At 44.6% G+C, this 20637-nt stretch overlaps 1 protein-coding gene across 1 annotated transcript in view; it reads right to left on the bottom strand.

Moving 5' to 3' along the window:
• The window catches only part of RP9 (RP9 pre-mRNA splicing factor), a 46411-nt gene that overhangs the window by 15654 nt on the left and 10120 nt on the right, over positions 1 to 20637 (bottom strand). The window contains exon 3 of the mRNA XM_070728998.1: positions 7536 to 7665. Coding sequence (XP_070585099.1) covers positions 7536 to 7665 — 130 coding nt within the window. The remainder of the gene's footprint in view (positions 1 to 7535; positions 7666 to 20637) is intronic.

Genomic DNA, 20637 nt, shown 5'->3' with positions numbered 1-20637 from the left:
AGGAGGCCAGCGAACGGCTTGAACCAAGGCTCCGGTTTGGGCAAATGGGAGGGTCCTTGTGCATTCCAGAGCTGATGGCACATCAGTGTTTTATCCTGGCCCTTAATTTGGTTTGCAGCCAGAAAGAATCTGCTGTCAAAGTAAAAGTCCTTCCCCCCCCCCCCCCGTCCTGGAATTGCTCATGTATTTATTTTGCCTGCCTTCCTTCCTCCCTCCCTCCCTCCCTCCCTCCTTGGAGAAGATGAAACTTCAATGGGCTCTTCCCAAAAAAAACCCCTCACACCTTGGGTGGGTGGCATTGCAGCGAAAGAGAGGAGGGTTTGACGAGGGTCAGTTTCTTCAAACCTATTCCCTCCTCTTGTCTCCTCTTTGCTCTGTCTCCTCCTCCTCCTTCCTCCTTCCTCCTCCTCCTCTCTTTTTCTCCTCTTTCCTTCTCCTTCTACCTTTCCTCCTTCCTCTACCTTCTTTTTTGGGGTGGAGGGGGAGGCGGAGAGTCTGTGAAGGGGGGCAGCTGAATCAGAGAGGGGTCTAGAAGCACCCTTTCCAATGACACCCTCACACTCCTTTGATACCCAGGTAGGAGTTGTGTGTGTGAGAGAGAGGTAGACTGCACTGGCTGAGGGAGGTTCTGCCGGGGTGGAAGCTGTGTGCAGAGGGGATGATGGGCTCTCTGGTCCCTTCCCCCCACTCCCTTTGATACCCAGGCAGGAGTTGTGTGACTGTGTGTGTGAGAGAGGAAAGGTTTTTTCTCATAGAGAGCTTTTGGACAGGAATCACATTGAGCTTCTCGCCGTGACAAGTGTGGAGCATGGTCCAGGCGTTGCCCGGCAACCCTCGGCTGGGCCCTCGGCAGGGAGGGAGAGCGTTCTCGCGCGGAGGGGGATGAGGAAGAAGGGAAGGGAGGAAGAGGAAAGAGGAAGGAGGAGAAAGAGGGGAGAGGATAGAAAGGCAGGATAGAAAGAAGGGGGAAGAGGAAGGAAAGGAAGAGGAGGAAAAGTGAAGAGGAGGGGGAAGGGGGAGGGGAATAGGGAAGGGAGGAAGAGGAAGGAGAGAAGGAAAGAGAGGGAGAGGGGATAAAGACAGGATAGAAAAAAATGGGAAGGAGGAGGAGAAGGAAGGGGAGGAGGTGGAAGAGAAAAAGGAAAGGGGAGGAGCAGAAACTTCAATAGGCTCTTCCCCACTGCGAATCCTGAGGCTTTGGTGCCACGAACTCGCTGGATAGTGATTTAATATGACACTTCACGATGTCAAATGCAGCAATAAACTCCATCCTTCCACTCACTGCCTTCCCTTCCCAAAAGTTCCAATTCTTTTGACTGTCTATCTCCCTCCACCTGGCTGCTGTTCCCCTTTGACAGGGGACTTTATCTCGAAGCCCAGAAGACTTTTTAGTCTTTTTGAAAGAAACACCTGGGATCTTCCAGGACGGAAGAATTGAAATAAAGCTGCCAGGCATTCCGTCAAATCTCCCCTCGCCTCCTTTGAATGAGGGTGGGTGTGGATGGGAGGAAAGCCGGGAGAGCCCAGCAGAGGAGGAGGTGGGGGGCATCATCTCTGCATCCAGGAGAGAAGACAGCGGGCCACCCTCAGAAGAAACGGCCGAGGTGAAGCTCTCGCTGGAAGACCTGGGCTGCATGGGGGAGGCAGCTGGAGGCCGGGGCCTCCACCCCACCAACCTGTCCTGGCAGCGGCTTGAACTCCCACCCTGCCAACCCTTCCTAACGGCGGGGGCTCCCGGGCAGCCTCGGCGCGGCTTTTGGAGCGGGCGGGGCAGGCGTCGAGTGGGCAGATTGGCAAGGCAGCTGAGTAGGAAGGCAGCGGCTCCGGGCTCTCCTGCCTGTCCAAGAGCCCAAAGCTCCGCCCTTCCCCACACCCAGCTTTGCCCCCTGTGGGCTTCTGGCAGGAGAAGGTAGGGGGGATGGATGGCCATGGCTCTCATGGACACATTTTGGCAGCAATATGGGGGTAATCCCCTCTCGCCTGCTGCTTCCTCCGCTCGCCGGCAGGCAAGAGGGGAAACTGGCAGTGAGATGGGGCGGCTGCAGAGAGCTTCTCAGATACCACCTTTGCGCTTTGCTAGCAGAAGGGCTGGGGGGTAGAGACCCCGCACAGCAAAGCCTGGCTCCAGTTCCTTTGTGATCCTCAGAGCCTGCAAACTTAAAAGCACTTGTTTTGGCCGCTGCCCGCAGCAGCAGAAGCAGCAGCCAAGACGGAAAGCGGGGGTTTGTAAGACAAAAATGGTTTGTGAGAAGAGGCAAAAAAAATCTTGAACGCCCAGTTTGTATCTCAAAAAGATCATATGTAGAGGCGTTCGTAAGAAGAGGTACCACTGTATTTCATTAATGTTGTGTCCTTTAATCAGTTCCTTTTGGGAATGCCCCTCTACTTTGCTATTTCCATTTCTCTGTTGCTCATTCAATTAGAGTTGTTGAGGACTCTTCTTCTTTTCCTTCAATTTTACTACAGTCTTGCTGTGAGTATTCAGTATATAAAAAGGTGTTTTCATTTCTGATTTCTTCTTTCCATTCCTGGATCTCTTTAAATATATCTTTGAACAAATCTCTTATGTCTTCCATCTTTTACAAAATTAATGTATCAAAAAGTTTTATCCAAATATCCAATTAACTGTTATAACATCCAGAAGCCAAAATTTTCCAAAACATCCTTCTTTCCTTCTCACCCTTTCTGAGTTCAAATAAAGTAAAGTTAACTCAAGCCCAAGATGTTCTCTTTCTATTTGTTTTTCAGTTCCTCTTTATCACTTATAAAAGGAAAACAATCTGCCCAGCCTCATTGCATCAATGACAAATTCAGTGAACAAGTCCAACCAAATATTGCCTCAACTTTACCAGCAGATGTCATCAGTATGCAATCACGGTTACTCCCAATTCTTCAATTCTGGCTTCTATAATCACTTTGAAACTTAAATTATGCTAATTCTGAAAATCCAGTCTTGTATTCCCAACTTCCACAGATAAAAACAATTTGTAAAGTTCTTGGGTTTTTAAATACATTTTAAAGTTTATTTAAATGCTGAATAATATGTCCCAAAATAGTACAGTCACAGCCATTTCCGTTTCTTTCCAACTTCCGAAAGAGATTTTTAAAAATCCAAATCAAGGTCCCCTTTGGAAACAGGCTTTTATTCTTCTCACACTCCAGCCCCTTTGGAAACAGGCTTTTATTCTTCTCACACTCCAGCACAAAAGCTTATGTTTCTTCTCCTTCCATATGACTCTCGATGCTTCCAATCCTATCTTCCCAGCCTGTAGTCGCCGCGGTTATGGTTGTTTCACCCACTGCCAGTCGAGGTCGCAGCTCTGCCTGTCGCGGGGCGTGCCAGCCCCTAAAACGACAGGAGACAAAGACCCCTTTTTCCCACACACCCCTCTAGGGAGGTTCCGGGCTGATCTGACAGGAATTGGCACCGGCATCCCCCCGCAAGCGCAAAGGAGAAGCCATCTCACTGTGGTGCTGACCAAACCCCTGTCTGTCCTCTTGATTTCTGAAGGGAAGAAGGCAAGATATGGAAGGTTTGAAGAACTTAATTCACATTTGTGTCTTTATAACAGTCTACCTCAAGACTGATTTGTTTTGATTAGACTCCTAGTTCCAGAGGAATGTGACCAAAATGATTCAGAATCTAAAAAAACTGAGGCTCTTAACTTGAGGTAACTACCGTAATAGGAAACACAATGGAAGAATACAAATTAATGTATGACGTGGAAAATATGGAGCTGTTTAAGTAACATCAGAAGTTACTAAAAATGAATTGCTATGAATCTCTGTACTTATAAGTAAATTTGTAAAAAATATTTTCCTTAATTTACATTTATTTAATAATATTGTGCAATTCATCAGAGCTCCTGGTTACCAATGACTGCTTTCAAAGATGGTTAGACAAATTTATACAAAACAATATCATAGCTATTCTGCAACATTGGTAATAATATATTGCTCCAGGAATTATAATTGCCTTATCTGAAATACTTTATGTGTAGCAGTAAAATATGTTTATTAATTTCATGACTTGTTTATAAGTTTCCTGGATGTACCTCATCAGTCCTTGGTCTAAGACTCTAAGTACTTATGGGGAAAATGAGATTTCCATAACACTAAAAATTATCAGATATTTTTCTACTTAGAAAATGTATGGTAGTTGAATTAAGCATCCCAAACAAAATTAAGATTATCCATTCTAGTGATAGTACTAGGCACATTATTTACATCCAAACAGGGTTGGATATTCATAGCACAATCCTACTCATCTATTTAAAAAATAGCATGCAGTGTAGGACACAGTAACGAACAGCTTCCAAGGATATTTCTTTGGTGAATATTTTCTTCATCTGTCTTACCTTTCTTGAGTATAAATCAATTGATTATAAAGATGCCATATTGCATCCTCATAGATTTTCATTTTTCATACTTATCCATCTGCTTGCACCAACTGCATGCACATTAAGAGAATTTATATTGTTTCTAAGTTAGTACATCTAGTTTGGCAATGCATGCTTCTTTGCTCTTTATTCTCTCCTTAAATGCTATGAATATTTTAAGTTATTCTATTCAGGAAAGCACTTAATAATTTTGGAAATACAGTTAATAATAATTAAAGCTACAATCTTTTTGAAAAAGACCAATATAAGAATATTTTATGTAAGTATGTTTGTATGTATGTATGTATGTATGTATGTATGTATGTATGTATGTATGTATGTAAGTATGTATGTATATATATTCGGGTTTCTTCCCGTGTAAGTTTCAGAGATTCCTGGCGACGTTTCGATGAGGCCCCACTCATCATCTTCAGGCTAGTGCTTTCGGCTTTGTACTTGGACGAACAACGCCAAGACCTACCTACCTACCAGTACCCGTGAAAATCTATGAAAACAAATATGTGTGTGTGTGTGTGTGTGAGAGACATATTTTTGCTGATAATGAAAAGGAAGGAAGACTACTATTGCCCTCATCAGGTAGCCATACCCATTGCCGTCCAATCCCGAAAGACTCAGGGTGGCTTACAACATAATATAATACAATACAAAAAGATACAGCAATAAAAAGAAGTCGAATATAATCTCTAAAAAACTAGCCTTGATAAAACCCATTTATATAAAAACCAGTAAAATCTTATGCATGCACACCATTCATAAAATAAAATTTGGCCACGAAAGATGGACAATTCATGGCCCCCAGGCCTGCCGGCAAAGCCAGGTCTTTGTGGCCTTGCCGAAGGCCATTAGGGTGGGAGCAGTAGGGACATTGGGGGGTAGTTGGTTCCATAGAGCTGGGGCAGCCACAGAGAAAGCTCTCCTCCGTGGTTCCATCAACCTACATTGTTTAGTCCAGTGTTTCCCAACCTTTTTTGAGCCGTGGCACATTATTCGCACTTACAAAATCCTGGGGAACACTGGGGGGGGGGGGCTAAAATTGTTTGGACAAAAAAACCCTCTCTTCCTCCCTTTCGCCCTATTTCTCCCCTATCTCTTTCTTTCCCTCTCTCTCCATCCCTCTTTCTTCCTTCCTTCCTCTCTTTTTTGCTTTCTCTCGCCCTCCTTCCCTCCTTCTTTCTCGCTTTCTCTCTCTTGCATTCTTTCTGTCTCTCTTTCTGTCTCTCTTGCTATCTCTTTTATTCTTTCCTTCTCTCTTCCTTTCTCTCTCTCGCTTTCCTTCTCTCTTCCTCTTTCTCTCTTACTTTCTCTCTAACCCTCCTTTTTCTCTCTCTCTCTTTCTCGCTCGTGCACCACGCCGGCAACATAGAGAGAAAGAGAGAGCGGAGAGAGTGGAGGGCGGCTTGCCGGTCCGCGGCCCCCTGGATCAGCGGCCCCGCATGGCCCCAGCGCAAACTCCGCCATTGCCTTCGCCTCCGCCTAAGAGGCAGCAGCCACATCCAACCCTTTGCCCTCCCAGGTGTCTATGGCGCTCAGCACCCGGCCACGCACTGCCTCTGCCTCCTGGTACCCTGCCCGACTTCTACCTGCAGGAACGGGTGGTGGGGCGCCACGAAGGGCGGCACTTGGAGGCCACCACGGCACCGTTGTCATCACGGGGCAAAGCCACGCAGTCCCGGATCGCTCGCTTCTCCGGCCAGCAAGCCGACTGCCTGGGAAAACGGCACGCTTTTTAAACGCGTGCTTTTCAAAGGCGACGCTTTCCCGGGCAGCCGACTTTGCTGGCCGGAGAAGGGAGCGATTCAGGACTGCGTGGCTTTGCGCCACTTCAAAAATTTCTGGGGGGGGGGTTCCTAATGACTGCGTGCGCACGCCCACGCAGCTTAGAAACAACAGTGGCCGGCGCCCTCACACCGAGCCCCAAAAGTTCACTTCCCGTCACAGCCAGGGAAGCTCCAGCCAGGCCGGGCTCGCGGCACACCTGACCATGTCCCGCGGCACACTAGTGTGCCGCGGCACACTGGTTGGGAAACGCTGGTTTAGTCAATGGGACCTGGAGGAGTCCAACTCTGTGTGCTCTTATTGGTCCCTGGGAGGTATGTGGCAGGAGGTGGTCCTGTAAATAGTCTGGCCCTGAGCCATGTAGAGCTTTATAGGTAATAACCAACACCTTGAATTGTGCCTGGAGCCTAATGGGAAGCCAGTGCAGCTCACGGAGCACAGGTGATATATGGGTATACTGAGGCATACCCATGACAGCTCTTGTGGCTGTATTGTGGACTATTTGCAGTTTCTGAACACTTTTCAAGGGTAGCCCTATGTAGAGCGCATTACAATAATTGAGACAGGAGGTGATGAGGGTCTGAGTGACTATGCGCAGAGCCTCCTGGTCCGAACAGGGCCACAACTGGTGAACCACGTGAACTTGAGCAAAGGTCCCTCTGGCTACAACTGAAAAGTGATGGTCAAGACTCAGCTGTGGGTCGAGGAGGATACCCAAGTTGCAAACCCTATCTGAGGGGGACAGTGTTTCCGCTCCCAGAACAATGGACGGCCAGATCGAAGAGTCCTTAGGAAGAAATGCCCACAGCCACTCGGTCTTGTCTGGGTTGAGTTTGAGCCTGTTGGCCTCCATCCAGATCCTTACAGCTTCCAGGCACTGGCACATCATATCCACCGCTTCACTGAATTGGCATGGGGTTTCAGGTTTCAACACAGCTTGCAGCTGCTAAGCCATCAAACCACACTCACCCACCAGTATTTATAGAGGGAAGGCAGCTCAGGTCTCACCGTGTTCACCCTAGAACAAGGACAGAAGCACCAGCCTGAAGATGACGAGTGGGACCTCGTTGAAACGTCGCCAGAAATCTCTGAATCCTACACAGGAAGAAACCCGAATATGCCAAGACCTTCATATCTATCTATCTATCTATCTATCTATCTATCTATCTATCTATCTATCTATCTATCTATCTATCATCTATCTATCTAAATCATAAAGCAAAAAGCATTTATAAATTATATATCTTCACTGAGGAAAAGTGGTAACTAATACAGAAAATATTTTCTCTCCTATTCTCACCAAATAACCCTATTGTTAGATTTATTGCAGAATCTCCAAAATCTAGATGCTTCACTTACATTGCATAACCTTGACCTCTTTTCCTAAAGGCATCCATAATCCTTTGGTTGGAGCATGTGCTAAGAATTCTCGTGCATTTTCATTGCCAGGTACATCAGGAATACAGTCTTCTGGTTTAGTCTCATTTTCCTGCAACAGAAAGGGGGGGGGGGGAAATCCACTAAAGCTATAAAAATAAATAAGTGGGCAAGATATTTTTCTATAGGCACAGAGTAGCAATTGCAATCATGGTTCAAACTCATATTTTCTGGAAGCTAATTCATAAACAACCAGGGGTTGTTAAAATAGGGTTGTGGGAAAGTAGAAGATGAAGACTCAACCAACAACCATTCAGAATATTGTTAGTTTTCTGCTTCTAATTGTAGCAGAAAAGTACCTACTTGCAACAAGATCCTGAATACTATTAAGTCTCCTCTTGAATGAACATGTATACCGTGTGGCAGGGGTGCTTCAACTACAGTCTGTGGGTGTCCAGGGGGAATGCATTTTGAAATTCCCTGATATTTCCCTGACATTTCCCTATAACTTGCAATCTAGTTAAGGCACGGTTGTAGATGACATCATACAAAACGCCTAAGGCATGGAGAAATATCGGTAGCTGAGGAAGACAGTTGTTGCCACAATTATGCTCATTTTTGCTTGACTCTGCTAAGCAGTGTGATCCAGTTTTTAAAAAAATGATCTTTATTGAATATATACATTTAAAAAAAGAATAAACACAATATATAATACAGGTACAAACAAAAAAACAAACAGCAAACAAATTAATAAACATAAACTACTATAATGGATTCTAAGGGGTGTCACGTCTAAGAGTAGTGAAGAAAAAAAATAAATATTTTCAATAATTTCACTTTGTAGTATTGGTTCATGTCAAGCATCAAAAATACATCATGTATCTAACTTTTTCCGTATTTTCCTGAGACTATTCGCATTAAAGTACAGTATCCTATGGATGTAGTGAAAATTTCTATTTATCTGCTCTAATAACATTTCTAAGATTTTTGTGTAAGCTAACATAAAGAACTAATATTGTCAATCATCATGTTGACATTTATTAACAGCGACTTAATGGTAGTGGTCCCATGATATAGTCTGCCTTAATCTTAGTTTTTCTTGTTCCATTAGGTTTGTCATTGATCGAAATTTTATGATATCATCACAGTCAGTTTCTCTATCTTCTTATCCATATTAGTATGTTTTTTATTTCTTTTGGAATAAAGTGTATAGAGTCCATTCTCCATTATTTGTTTTTCTCAATTCTTTAAGTATTTATATTCTTTTAACCAATTATACCATCTTCCCCATACTATGTAAAAATCTGTACTATCTATATCTTGTAGTTCATAAGTCAGTTTTGTTAGTTCTGTACATTCAAGTATTTGGTAATTAAATTTAAGGTGGTTGGTGTTGTTTCTTTTTTCCAGTATTGGGCAAAAAGCATTCTTGCTGTGTTTAGAATATGAAGAATTAAGTATCTATCCTCTTTTTTAATGTTCTGTCTACAGATACCTAGTAGGAATAGTTCTGGTTTCAGATTAATAGTTTGTTTTATTATTTGTTCAAACACTTTTTATTTCTTTTCCAATATTTTTTTGCTACTGCACATGTCCACCAGACAGGATAGTAAGTTCCAAATTTTTTCCTTTCCATTTCCAACAAATTGGGGACGAGTTTGGAAACATTTTTGCAATACATGTGGGAGACCAGGGGGTTTTTACATGATTTTTCCCTGAGTTTTAAACATTTTAATACAGTTTCCCCCCCCTGATTTATTTAATTTTTTTCACGAATTCTCTGATAATTTCCTGATATTTCCCAAACTGCTGATTTCCCTGATAATTCCTTGATTTCCCTGTTTTCCAGGACTGCTGGAAACCCTGGGCACAACATATACAGCCTGTGCAGTGGTGGAATTAAGCCCCTCTCCCCGCCCACAGCCACTCCTTGCGTTTCTGGATTTTCCCGCCACCCTCATTGCCCCTCCTCCAGCCATTGGGCTTATACAAGGGTTATCCAGAAAGTAAGGTTACAAGGCAAGTAACTCTCGCAGGGAAAGTTCGTGGGGGAAGTTGGTATTATTGTTTTGTAGTGGGAAGCCAGTAGAAGAGAAAAAGCAGTGCCAGTGGTCAGTAGATCATCAATTGTCATTGTGATGAAGGTTAGAGATGAGCGTCTTCATTCTGTTCTGTTGTAATATGCTACCTGAATGCTAAAGGCATGAATGTTGCTGGGATGGGTGCCCAAGATTTGTGCACAATGGGTACCCAAGATTTTTCTCACCGATTGCTGAGTTTTGAATTTTTTGACTGAAGGAGAATGGGTATAGTGCCACTGCATTGATTGACGTTTGTTCTCTGGAGTGTGGTGATAAATCCAAGTTTCATCTCCTGTCACTATACAGTTGAGAAAAGCCTAGCTTTCAATCTTGAAATGGTCAAGAAATTCTCAGAGTGATACTAGCAGTGGGTGGACTAGTGCATGTGGGGAGGGAGGGGAGCATGCAGGAGATCATCACATCAGATCCCTTCCTGCTGCATTCTAAAGCAGACCCAGCCTATCAGGGGAGCACACTGCAACATCGAAGCTCTTCCCAGGTGTTTCCCAAAGCTGGGCCGGTCTACAAGGGGAACATACAGGAGATCGGCGGCCAGACTAACCTCGAAGTGGTGCGTCCCTTGGTTATGGGCTAAATGTGGTGCCTGAAGTGAAGGGGAGGGTGGCTGGGCAGCCTTCAAGAGAGCATTGTGCTGGGGGCGCTATGCGCTTTTAGACCTCCCACTCATCTCTGCTTCTGCGAGGCAGAAAGAATTTCTTTGCCTGGTCTCAGTGCTGATTTGAGCGCTTCCTCCACTGTCCTAGGGCCCTGGTGTCAGTGCTGATTAGAGCGCTTCCTCCACAGACTAATAAGCAGAATACCAGTTCTGTGGGCAGTGGCTATGTGGGCATGGCTATGTGGCCATGTGACTGGGTGGGCATGGCTAGGTGATCACAATCCTAGTTCCCCCTATGGGAATTCCCCTATCCAGACCTTTTGCAATCCCCCAAAGGATCAAAGTGGTCCTAGATTAATGGCTTGTTGTTTAGCAAGTATTTTAATTTACAACTGACCTCTTCAGAGCTATTTGACCTGTTTTTGCAGTTTTGACAGCCATACACACATACACACACACAGAGAGAGAGAGACTTATGATCAGTTACAACATCCCACACAGTCATGTTTTCTATGTTTTTTGCCAGTTTACAACAATTCCTTCAGGGTTCCAATTAAAAATGCCCATTGGGGAAATGCAATGATCATGGTGTTTGCCTAATCCAGGGGTCTGCAACCTTAAACACTCAGAGCTATTTTTAATTTTCTTTTAAACAAGCATCTCTCTGTGTTGTCTCTCTCTCTTTTCTCCCTCTCTCCCTCTCCCTCTCATCTCCTCTTACTCATCTCTCATCTTTCTTTATTTTTCCCTCTCTCTTTCTCACCTGTCTTTCATTTCTCTCTCTTTCTTTCTCCTTATGTTTCTTATCTCTCCCTCTCATAAGAACATAAGAAAATAAGGAGAACCATGCTGAATCAGTCCAAAACCCATCGGGTCCAGCATTCTGTGTCACAAAGTGGCCCACCAATTGTACATGGGGATCTTGAGCAGCAAGAGAAGGCAAAACCCTCCATTTTCCTTGACCCCCAACAAATGATACTCAAGGGAATCCTGCCTGTCTCAACCAACAGAGGCGGCACATGGACATCCGTTTCAATAACCACATTTGGCATCCATGAATCTGTCCAATCCTGCTTTGAAGCTATCAAGGCTGAAAGCTGTCACGACCTCTTCTGGAAGTGAATTCCATAAACCAATGACCCTCTGGGTGAAGAAATATTTCCCTTTATTTGTCCTCGCTTTCTTACCTATGAGCTTTAAGGAGTGCCCCCTTGTCCTAGTATGCTGTGATAGAGAAAATAATTTTTCTCTATCCAGCTTTTCTATCCCATGCATGATTTTATACACTTCGATCAAGTCACCCCTTAAACGCCATCTCTCAAGGCTGAAATGATCAAGGCGTTGCAACCTGGTTTCATAAGGAAGATCATTTCCTTGATCATACTTGTTGCCCTTTTTTGCACTTTTTCAGTTCCATTATATCCTTCTTGAGCTGAGTTGGCCAAAACTGTACACAGTAGTCCAAGTTTGATCTCACCATCATTGGTGACTTATTTTCTGACTTACTGGTGACTGGTGATTGGTGACTTACTGACTTATTTTTGATTCCCTTCCTAATCATGCCAAGCATGGAATTTGCTTTTTTTATGCTGCTACGCACTGGGTTGACATCTTCATTGAGCTGTCCACCAAAACCTCAAGATCCCTTTCTTGGGTTGTCTCAGAAAGCTTGGTCCCCATCAGTTGGTAGGTATAATTGGGGTTCTTTGCCCCAATATACATAACTTTGCACTTGTTTAGGTTAAAATGCATTTGCCACTTTGTTGCCAACTCACTCAATTTCGAGAGATCCTTCTGGAGCTCCTGACAATCAGTTTCACTTTTCACTACCCAGAACAATTTAGTGTCATCAGCAAACTTTGCTACCTCACTATTTACTTCTACTTCCAGATTATTAATGAATAAATTAAAAAGTAAAGGTCCAAAACCTGAACTTTGGGGTACACCACCTCTCACTTCTTTCCATCCAGAGAATTGTCCATTTATTGCCACCCTTTGCTTCCTACAATTTAGCCAATTACCAATCCAGGACAAGACCTGTACTCTAATTCCATGGCTGAAGAGCTTTTTTAGGAGCCTTTGATGTGGGACTTTATCAAAAGCCTTTTGAAAGTCAAGATACACAATATCAACTGGGTCCCCTTTATGTGTTTATTTACACCCTCAAAGGATTCTAACAAGTTAATAAGACATAATTTGCCTTTGCAGAAACCATGTTGATTTTCTTTCAGCAATGCCTGTTTATCTATGTGCCCAGTATTTTATCTTTAATAATGGTTTCCATCACTTTATCTGGAATTGAGGTTAAACTGACTGGTCTATAATTTCCTGCATCACCTCTGGATCCTTTCTTGAAGATCGGGGTTACATCTGCCTCCCTCCAATCCTCAGGTACAGTGCCTGATCTTAGAAAAAGATTATATATTATATCTCTTTCTATCATCTCTCACTCATCTCTCATCTCTTTCTCTGTGTGTGTGTATTTGACCGTTGTCTCTTTTCCGCCTCCCCCTCTTTCTGTCTGCATCTCCCACTCTCTCTTTCCTTCCTTTTTCTCTCTCTCTGTCTGTCCCGGGGGGTGGGAGAAGGAACCTCTGAACTGGTGCTGGGTGGTAGGAATCTGGGTATAATATTTTTTCCCCTCCAACTTAAAAACATAATTACATAACAACACATATACCATCAATGCGTAACAATTTTATAAAAGTTATAGAATCTCTTATATGAAAAATTAATAAAGCATCTTAAATAATCCTATTTCAATTCATCAATTATTCCGTCTAAGAAAGAAAACAATAAAAATTATATTATAATGATGATGATTATGATGTTTATTTATAATGCCCTTTTAGCAAAGTGTAATGTATTTGCCTAGATATAGCTGCTGTCTTGTAATTGGTTGTTCTGGGTGGCGGGAGGAATACTGGTTAGTCATTGGTTATGTAATATTTGTGCCGGGTATAAATACCCTGTCAGCTGTCAAAGTCCTGTTCTTGTTATGTGTTATTTCCGACTAATAAAGACTGTTGATGTTCGCTCCGCTCCAGTCTCGACTTATTAGTGGCGACGAGGATTGTGTCAACTCGTGTACGATTTTTGCTTAGTTATTCCTTTTTCCAGCATGTCTACGCAACTGACATTCGCACCATTCGACCCGCAGGTGGAAACATGGGACTCCTACGTTGCAAGGTTCGAATGTTTTCTCATCTCTAACGGGTTTACCAAAATTTCGGGGGACAGAAAAAGGGCGTACTTCCTGAGTTTTTGCGGTGCCGAAATGTTCGAGACCGCCAGGGCTATCTTTGCTCCGACTCTAATTCACGACGTGCCTTGGGAGCAATTTCTATCCACCCTCCAGGATCATTATGCCCCCGCCCCATCCCGCTGTGCTCGGCGCTATGTTTTTTTTCATCGTAATCAACAAGAGGGCGAGTCAATCAACGATTACGTAGCTGCTCTCAGGAGAGCTGCCCTGTACTGTGAATTTGCCGACTTGGAAGATTATCTGCTGGATCGTTTGGTCTTTGGGGTAAAGGATGGGCGCTTGAAGCGCCGCCTTCTAACTATCCAGGGGCTATCGTTTAAAGTTGCTCTCGCGGAGGCGAGAGCTTTCGAGATGTCTAGCCAATCCCTGGCCGCTATGGATGTTTCTGTCAACGCTACTTCGCCAGCCCCACTCAAGCAGTTTTCGCAATTACCTCAGGATGTGGACAACGCCATTGCGTCTGAGGTTTGTCGCCTGGCTGCTTCCAGGCCGCGGGAGGCCCCGCCTGCCAACCGGCCCCGCCCTTCTCCTCCTTCTCCATGCAGAGGCTGTGGCGGCGATCACTTCCGGGCTGTTTGTCCCTTTAAGGACGTGACGTGCCGCCGCTGTGGGGGTCGGGGACATATCGCCCGGGTTTGTAATTTCCGCCGCCCTTATTCTACTCCTACTACAGGCTATAAAGATCCAGTGGCTGGTGGTTTCCGTGCTCCGCCAAGGGATTCAACGTATCGGCGGTCTCAGTGTAACGCCATTTATTCTTCAGTTTTTTCTTCCAGCTGCCGTCTCCGCTCTCAAACCACCGTCAGGATCGCCGCTACGGGCCCGGCAACTGAGAAAATCTGCATCTCTGTCAATCTAGGAAAAAAGCCTTGCTCGATGCTGATTGACACAGGGTCTGCCCATTCGCTGGTGCCATGGTCAACAATCAAGAGTTGTTTTCCACATGTGACCAAGAGGTCTCTTTCTGCTTGCCCCTTGAATCTACGGGACTATCAGGGGTCCCTGATTCCAGTTATGGGTCAGGGCCGTTTTCTGGTCCAATTCAAGCAATTTTCGGGACATTTACCTCTTATTGTCGTTGATGGGCCCTTCGCGAATTTGTTGGGCCTTAATTGGTTCGAGTCCCTAGGTCTTTCCGTTTCAGGGGTTAATTTTGTGTCTGGGGGAAAAGCTTTTTCTGAGCTGGCGTCACAATTCCCAGATGTTTTTGACAGCAATTTAGGGTGCTATAAGGGTTCCCCTATCTCTTTTGGGTTAGACCCCCTGGTGCCGCCGGTAAGGATTAAACCATGCAGGGTACCTTTAGCCTTGCGTCCCAAAGTTGACGCTGAATTGGATCACCTTGTGGCTCAAGGTGTTTTGGAACCTATTGATCAATCCACGTGGGAGACCCCGATTGTAGTAGCTGTTAAGGCGGGAGGTGGAATAAGAATTTGTGGAGGTTATAAGTGCACTATCAATAGGGCCCTTGCACACCATTCATACCCTGTTCCGGTAGTGCAACATCTATTACACTCGTTGGGGGAGGGTAAGGTATTTGCAAAACTTGACCTGTCCCAGGCGTACCAACAACTGCCCGTGGACGCTCAGGCGGCCGACGCACAGGCTATTTCAACTCACAGAGGGGTGTTTAGGTGCAAACGTTTACAGTTTGGAGTGTCCACGGCCCCTGGAATTTTCCAAGCGCTTATGGAGCGATTGTTGTATGGGATTCCTGGCACCGTTCCATATTTCGATGATGTTTTGGTCTCCGCCCAGTCCGAGGCGGATCTTCTGGTCAGGGTCAAACTAGTGTTGTCCAAATTTAAGGAAGCGGGTCTGAAACTCAAAGCCCATAAGTGCGTTTTCGGAGTGCCACAGGTGGAATTTTTAGGGTTTACCATTGACAAGCAAGGAATCCACCCCACCCCTGAAAAAACCAAGGCCATTTGGGAGGCCCCCACTCCGACCTCTAAGGCAGAGCTTCAAGCCTTCCTGGGGTTATTAAATTTCTACGCTGTTTTCATCCCCCATAAGGCTACATTAGCCGAGCCCCTACACAGGCTTCTTGATAGAAATAGGAAGTGGGCTTGGGGGCCCAAAGAGGCAGCTGCTTTTGTGGCCGTTAAAAAAGTTCTCACGTCTAACGCTGTTCTGGCACAGTATTCTCCATACTTACCTCTGATTTTAACCTGTGATGCATCCCCGTATGGGGTGGGCGCTGTACTGAGCCACAAACTTCCGAATGGTAATGAAGTCCCACTGGCCTTCTTTTCAAGAACACTGGCAAAGGCTGAAAGGAATTTTGGCCATATTGATAGGGAGGCTCTGGCTATCATAGCCGGAGTTAAAAGATTTCATGATTACTTGTATGGCCGTTTTTTTGATATTGTAACAGATCACCAGCCCCTACTGGGCCTGTTGTCTGGTGATCGCCAGAGCCCTCTTATTTTGTCGCCAAGGATGTCCAGGTGGATAGTCTTTTTGGCCAATTACTCTTACCACCTACGTTACCGGCCGAGCAGACATATTGCTCATGCGGATGCACTTAGCCGTTGTCCCTCGCCTCGGGAACTCCTGGACCCAGACCCAGCGTCCGCTGTATTAGCCATTACGGACCAGTTCTTGGCCCTATCTGCAGCCGCAGTAGCTGAGGAGACCAAACAGGATCTGTGTTTGTCCACTGTCTTACAATGGGTTTTAAGAGGGTGGCCCAGGGTCTCCCATTCTGAAGTGTATATTCCATTCTATCGCTGCAAAGACGAGCTGTCAGTCGTACAAGGTTGTCTGCTAAGGGGGTGTCGAGTTTGTATTCCCCCACAACTGCGAGAAAAGGTGCTCTCTCTCCTGCATAAAGGGCATCCGGGAGTGGTGCGGATGAAAGCTTTAGCAAGGGGATATGTGTGGTGGCCAGGCCTCGACAAAAACGTGGAGCATAAGGTAGCCCAATGTTGGCCCTGCCAAGAGCAGAGACCGTCACCCCCGAAGGGGGTCCCGTTAGCCTGGGATTCGCCAGCAGGCCCTTGGACCAGAGTACATGTGGACTTGGCGGGACCCTTTATGGGTCAAATGTTTCTTGTGACAGTTGATGCATATTCAAAATGGTTAGAAGTTAACATGTTACACTCAACCACCTCTATGTCGGTTATTCAGGTGTTAAATTCCCTTTTTGCAACCCATGGTTATCCGGATTTGGTAGTATCCGACAATGGGCCGCAATTTACGTCCTCCCAATTTGAGGAATTCTTAGCGGGTGCGGGTATTCGCCACGGCCTTATAGCCCCCTGGCATCCCGCGTCTAACGGGCAAGCGGAACGTATGGTCCAAACCACCAAGGATGCGTTAAAGAAAATGTCCAGGGGCACTTGGCAGGAAAAGCTTGCAGATTTTCTGTTCTCTCAGCATTCTACTCCGACAACTCCAACAAGCAAATCCCCGGCCGAGCTTCTTATGGGTCGGAAACTGCGAATTACGTTGGATAGGTTAAACCCGGCATATGCTCATAGTTCTTCTTGGCCGGAACCTGACCGCTCTTTTAGTCTAGATGCACCTGTATTTGCCCGCTCGTATGATGGGGGCCCTCCCTGGGTGACAGCAAAGGTCACTGGTATTAAAGGTCCAAAGTCTTATATGGTGGAGCTTAGTGATGGGAGAACATGGCACCGCCATGTAGATCAACTTAGACGTCGTAGTTGCCCCGATCCTCCTTGTAACCAGGAGGAGAACGCAAGTCTTAGTGGGCGAAACATCGATCTTCCTCTGCCCCCCCGGGAAGTGCCCCCTCCCAGTGGGTTGGATCCTGGGGAAACTAGTTTTTCTAGCCTCAACGACCGGGAAATTATCCCCGACAACCAACATCAGGCTGAAGGGGAACCCCCCCTGCGGAGATCCGAATGAGAGAGGCGTCCTCCAGTTTATTTAAGGGATTATGTACTTTCCCAAGTAAGGGGGAAGGAGTGTAATGTATTTGCCTAGATATAGCTGCTGTCTTGTAATTGGTTGTTCTGGGTGGCGGGAGGAATACTGGTTAGTCATTGGTTATGTAATATTTGTGCCGGGTATAAATACCCTGTCAGCTGTCAAAGTCCTGTTCTTGTTATGTGTTATTTCCGACTAATAAAGACTGTTGATGTTCGCTCCGCTCCGGTCTCGACTTATTACAAAGGACATAACAACAGGCTATATACAATTAATATATGGCAGAGACAAAGAGGTAAAAGGGCGGGAATTTTAAATAGACTAAGGAACAAGGGAATTTTTAAAAAAACGCTCCCTTCCATCCTTCTTACCAATCTATGTTCACTTGCCAACAAGATGGATGAAATATTACTTTAAAATTGATGCAATTCTGATTTTCACAACGCATCTGCCCTATGCTTTACTGAAACCTGGCTAAACGAGGAAATTGATGGTAATAGTATGCATTTACCGGGCTTCCAAATTTTTTTGCATAAATCGGAATGCAGAATTATCAGGGGGGAAAAAGGGAGGAGGCTTATGTATATATATAAACAACAGCTGGTCTCAAGACATCACCATTATACAAAAATTCTGTGATGAAAACTTGGAGTCTTTAATTATTAATTGAAAACACTTTTATTCTCCTCAAGAGATTCATTCCTTCTTAATATCTGCAATTTACATCCCTCCGCAAGCATCTGTAAAAAGGCATTAAAAGCCCTAGCTGATCAGATTACGGAGTCTGAAGCCAAATACCCTGATTCACTGGCCATTATTTTGGGAGATTTAAACAAGGCATACTTAAGAGATGAGCTACCAAAATACTTTCAACATGTAAATTGTCCCACCAGAGGCAATAATATCTTAGACAATTGCAATACAACAGTAAAAATTGCTTACCGGGCGTTACCAAGAGCGGCTGTGGGCCACTCTGATCATTGCATGATTCACCTTGTACCTGCTTACAAACAAAGATTTAAAGCCACAAAACCAACAATTAAATCAGTGAGGACTTGGACAGACGAAGCAAAGTTAAAGCTACAGGCTTGCATTGACTGCACAGACTGGAATATTTTTAAAGACACCTCTGCAGACCTAGATGAACTCATAGATACTGTAACATCATATGTCAGCTTCTGTGAAGACCTATGTATACCAACCAGGAACTTGCAAATTTACAGTAACAATAAACCTTGGTTCACAGTCAAACTCAAGCAGTTACATCATTCCAAAGAGGAAGCCTACAAAAAAGGTGATAGAATGCTGTACAGTCAGGCCAGAAATATATTAACAAGAGAGATCAAAGCAGCAAAAAGGAACTACTCTGAAAAGCTAAAGAATCAATTCTCAACAAATGAACCAGCAAATATGTGGAAAACTCTCAAGAACATCACCGGTTACAGCAAAGCACCTCCCCAAGCTGAAAGAGATCAGCAATTGGCAGATGACATGAATATGTTCTACTGCAGGTTTGAAAAGAAACCACAACCACTTATCTGCACAACCTCCATCCCAGACACACCAACAACAGCTAAGACTTCTACAACTGAACCCATCCCATTGGGTTTACAACCCCTAGTGATCACAGAACAGTAAGTGAAAGATCTATTTCTCAGACAGAAGCCTGGAAAAGCACCAGGCCCAGACAAGATAACTCCTTCCTTAAAAGTCTGTGCTGACCAATTAGCCCCCATCTTCACCCAAATCTTCAACAAATCAATAGAGCTGTGCTATGTTCCTTCCTGCTTCAAACGCTCGACTATCATCCCAGTGCTGAAGAAGCCCTCCATCAAGGAACTGAATGACTACAGAGCAGTTGCTCTAACATCTGTAGTTATGAAAACCTTTGAAAGGCTAGTGATGTTCCACTTGAAAACCATCACGGATCCACTGTTAGACCCCCTGCAATTTGCATACCGAGCAAATAGATAAACAGATGATTCTGTCAATATGGCTCTACACTACATTCTTCAACATCTTGAATCTCCAATGACCTACGCTAGGATCCTCTTTGTAGACTTCAGTTCAGTATTCAATACCATCATACCGGACATTCTCTTAACCAAACTAAATCAGCTAACGGTGCCTGAACACACTTGTAAGTGGATCACAAGCTTGCTAACAGACAGGAAGCAGCAGGTGAAGCTAGGAAAAATCACTTCAGATACATGTACAATTAGCACAGGTGCCCCCCAAGGCTGTGTAATCTCACCACTTCTCTTCTCTCTATAAACTAATGACTGCATCTCAAATGATTCATCCGTTAAACTACTGAAGTTTGCAGATGATACAACAGTGATCGGACTCATTCGAGACAATGATGAATCCGCATACAGATGGGAAGTTGAACAACTATCCTTGTGGTGTAACCAGAACAATTTAGAACTGAACACACTCAAAACCATAGAAATGGTGGTAGACTTTAGGAGAAACCCTTCCACCCTTCCACCTCTCACAATACTAGGCAACACAGTATCAACAGTAGAGACCTTCAAATTTCTAGGTTCTATTGTATCTCAAGACCTAAAATGGTCACCTACCAGCAAAAACATCATCAAAAAAGCACAACAAAGAATGTTCTTTCTGCGCCAGCTCAGGAAGCTCAAACTCCCCAAGGAGCTGCTGATACAGTTCTACAGAGGAATCATTGAGTCGGTCATCTGCACCTCTATATCTGTGTGGTTTGGTGCTGCAACCCAACAGGACTGACACAGACTTCAGAGGATAATTAGAACTGCAGAAAAAACAATTGCTCCCTACCTGGCTTCCATTGAGGACCTGTATACTGCACAAGTCAAAAGGAGGATGGGGAAAATATTTACTGACCCCTCGCATCCTGGACATAAACTGTTTCAACTCCTACCCTCAAAACGTCGCTTCAGAGCACTGCACACCAAGACAACTAGACACAAGAACAGTTTTTTCCTGAACGCCATCACTCTACTAAACAAATAATTCCCTCAATACTGTCAGACTTTTTACTAAATCTGCACTTCTATTCTACTAGTTTTTCTCATCATTCCTATCATCCTTTTTCTCCCACTTAGGACTGTATGACTGTAACTTGTTGCTCGTATCCTAAGATTTTTATTAATATTGATTGTTTCTTCATTCATTTCTTCATTTGACCCCTATGACAATCATTAAGTGTTGTACCACATGATTCTTGACAAATGTATCTTT

This window comes from Erythrolamprus reginae, chromosome Z (assembly GCF_031021105.1).
Source record: "Erythrolamprus reginae isolate rEryReg1 chromosome Z, rEryReg1.hap1, whole genome shotgun sequence".
NCBI lineage: Eukaryota > Metazoa > Chordata > Lepidosauria > Squamata > Dipsadidae > Erythrolamprus > Erythrolamprus reginae.
The sequence above is the reverse complement of the archived record's forward strand: the minus strand, read 5'-3'. Positions and strand labels throughout refer to the sequence as shown.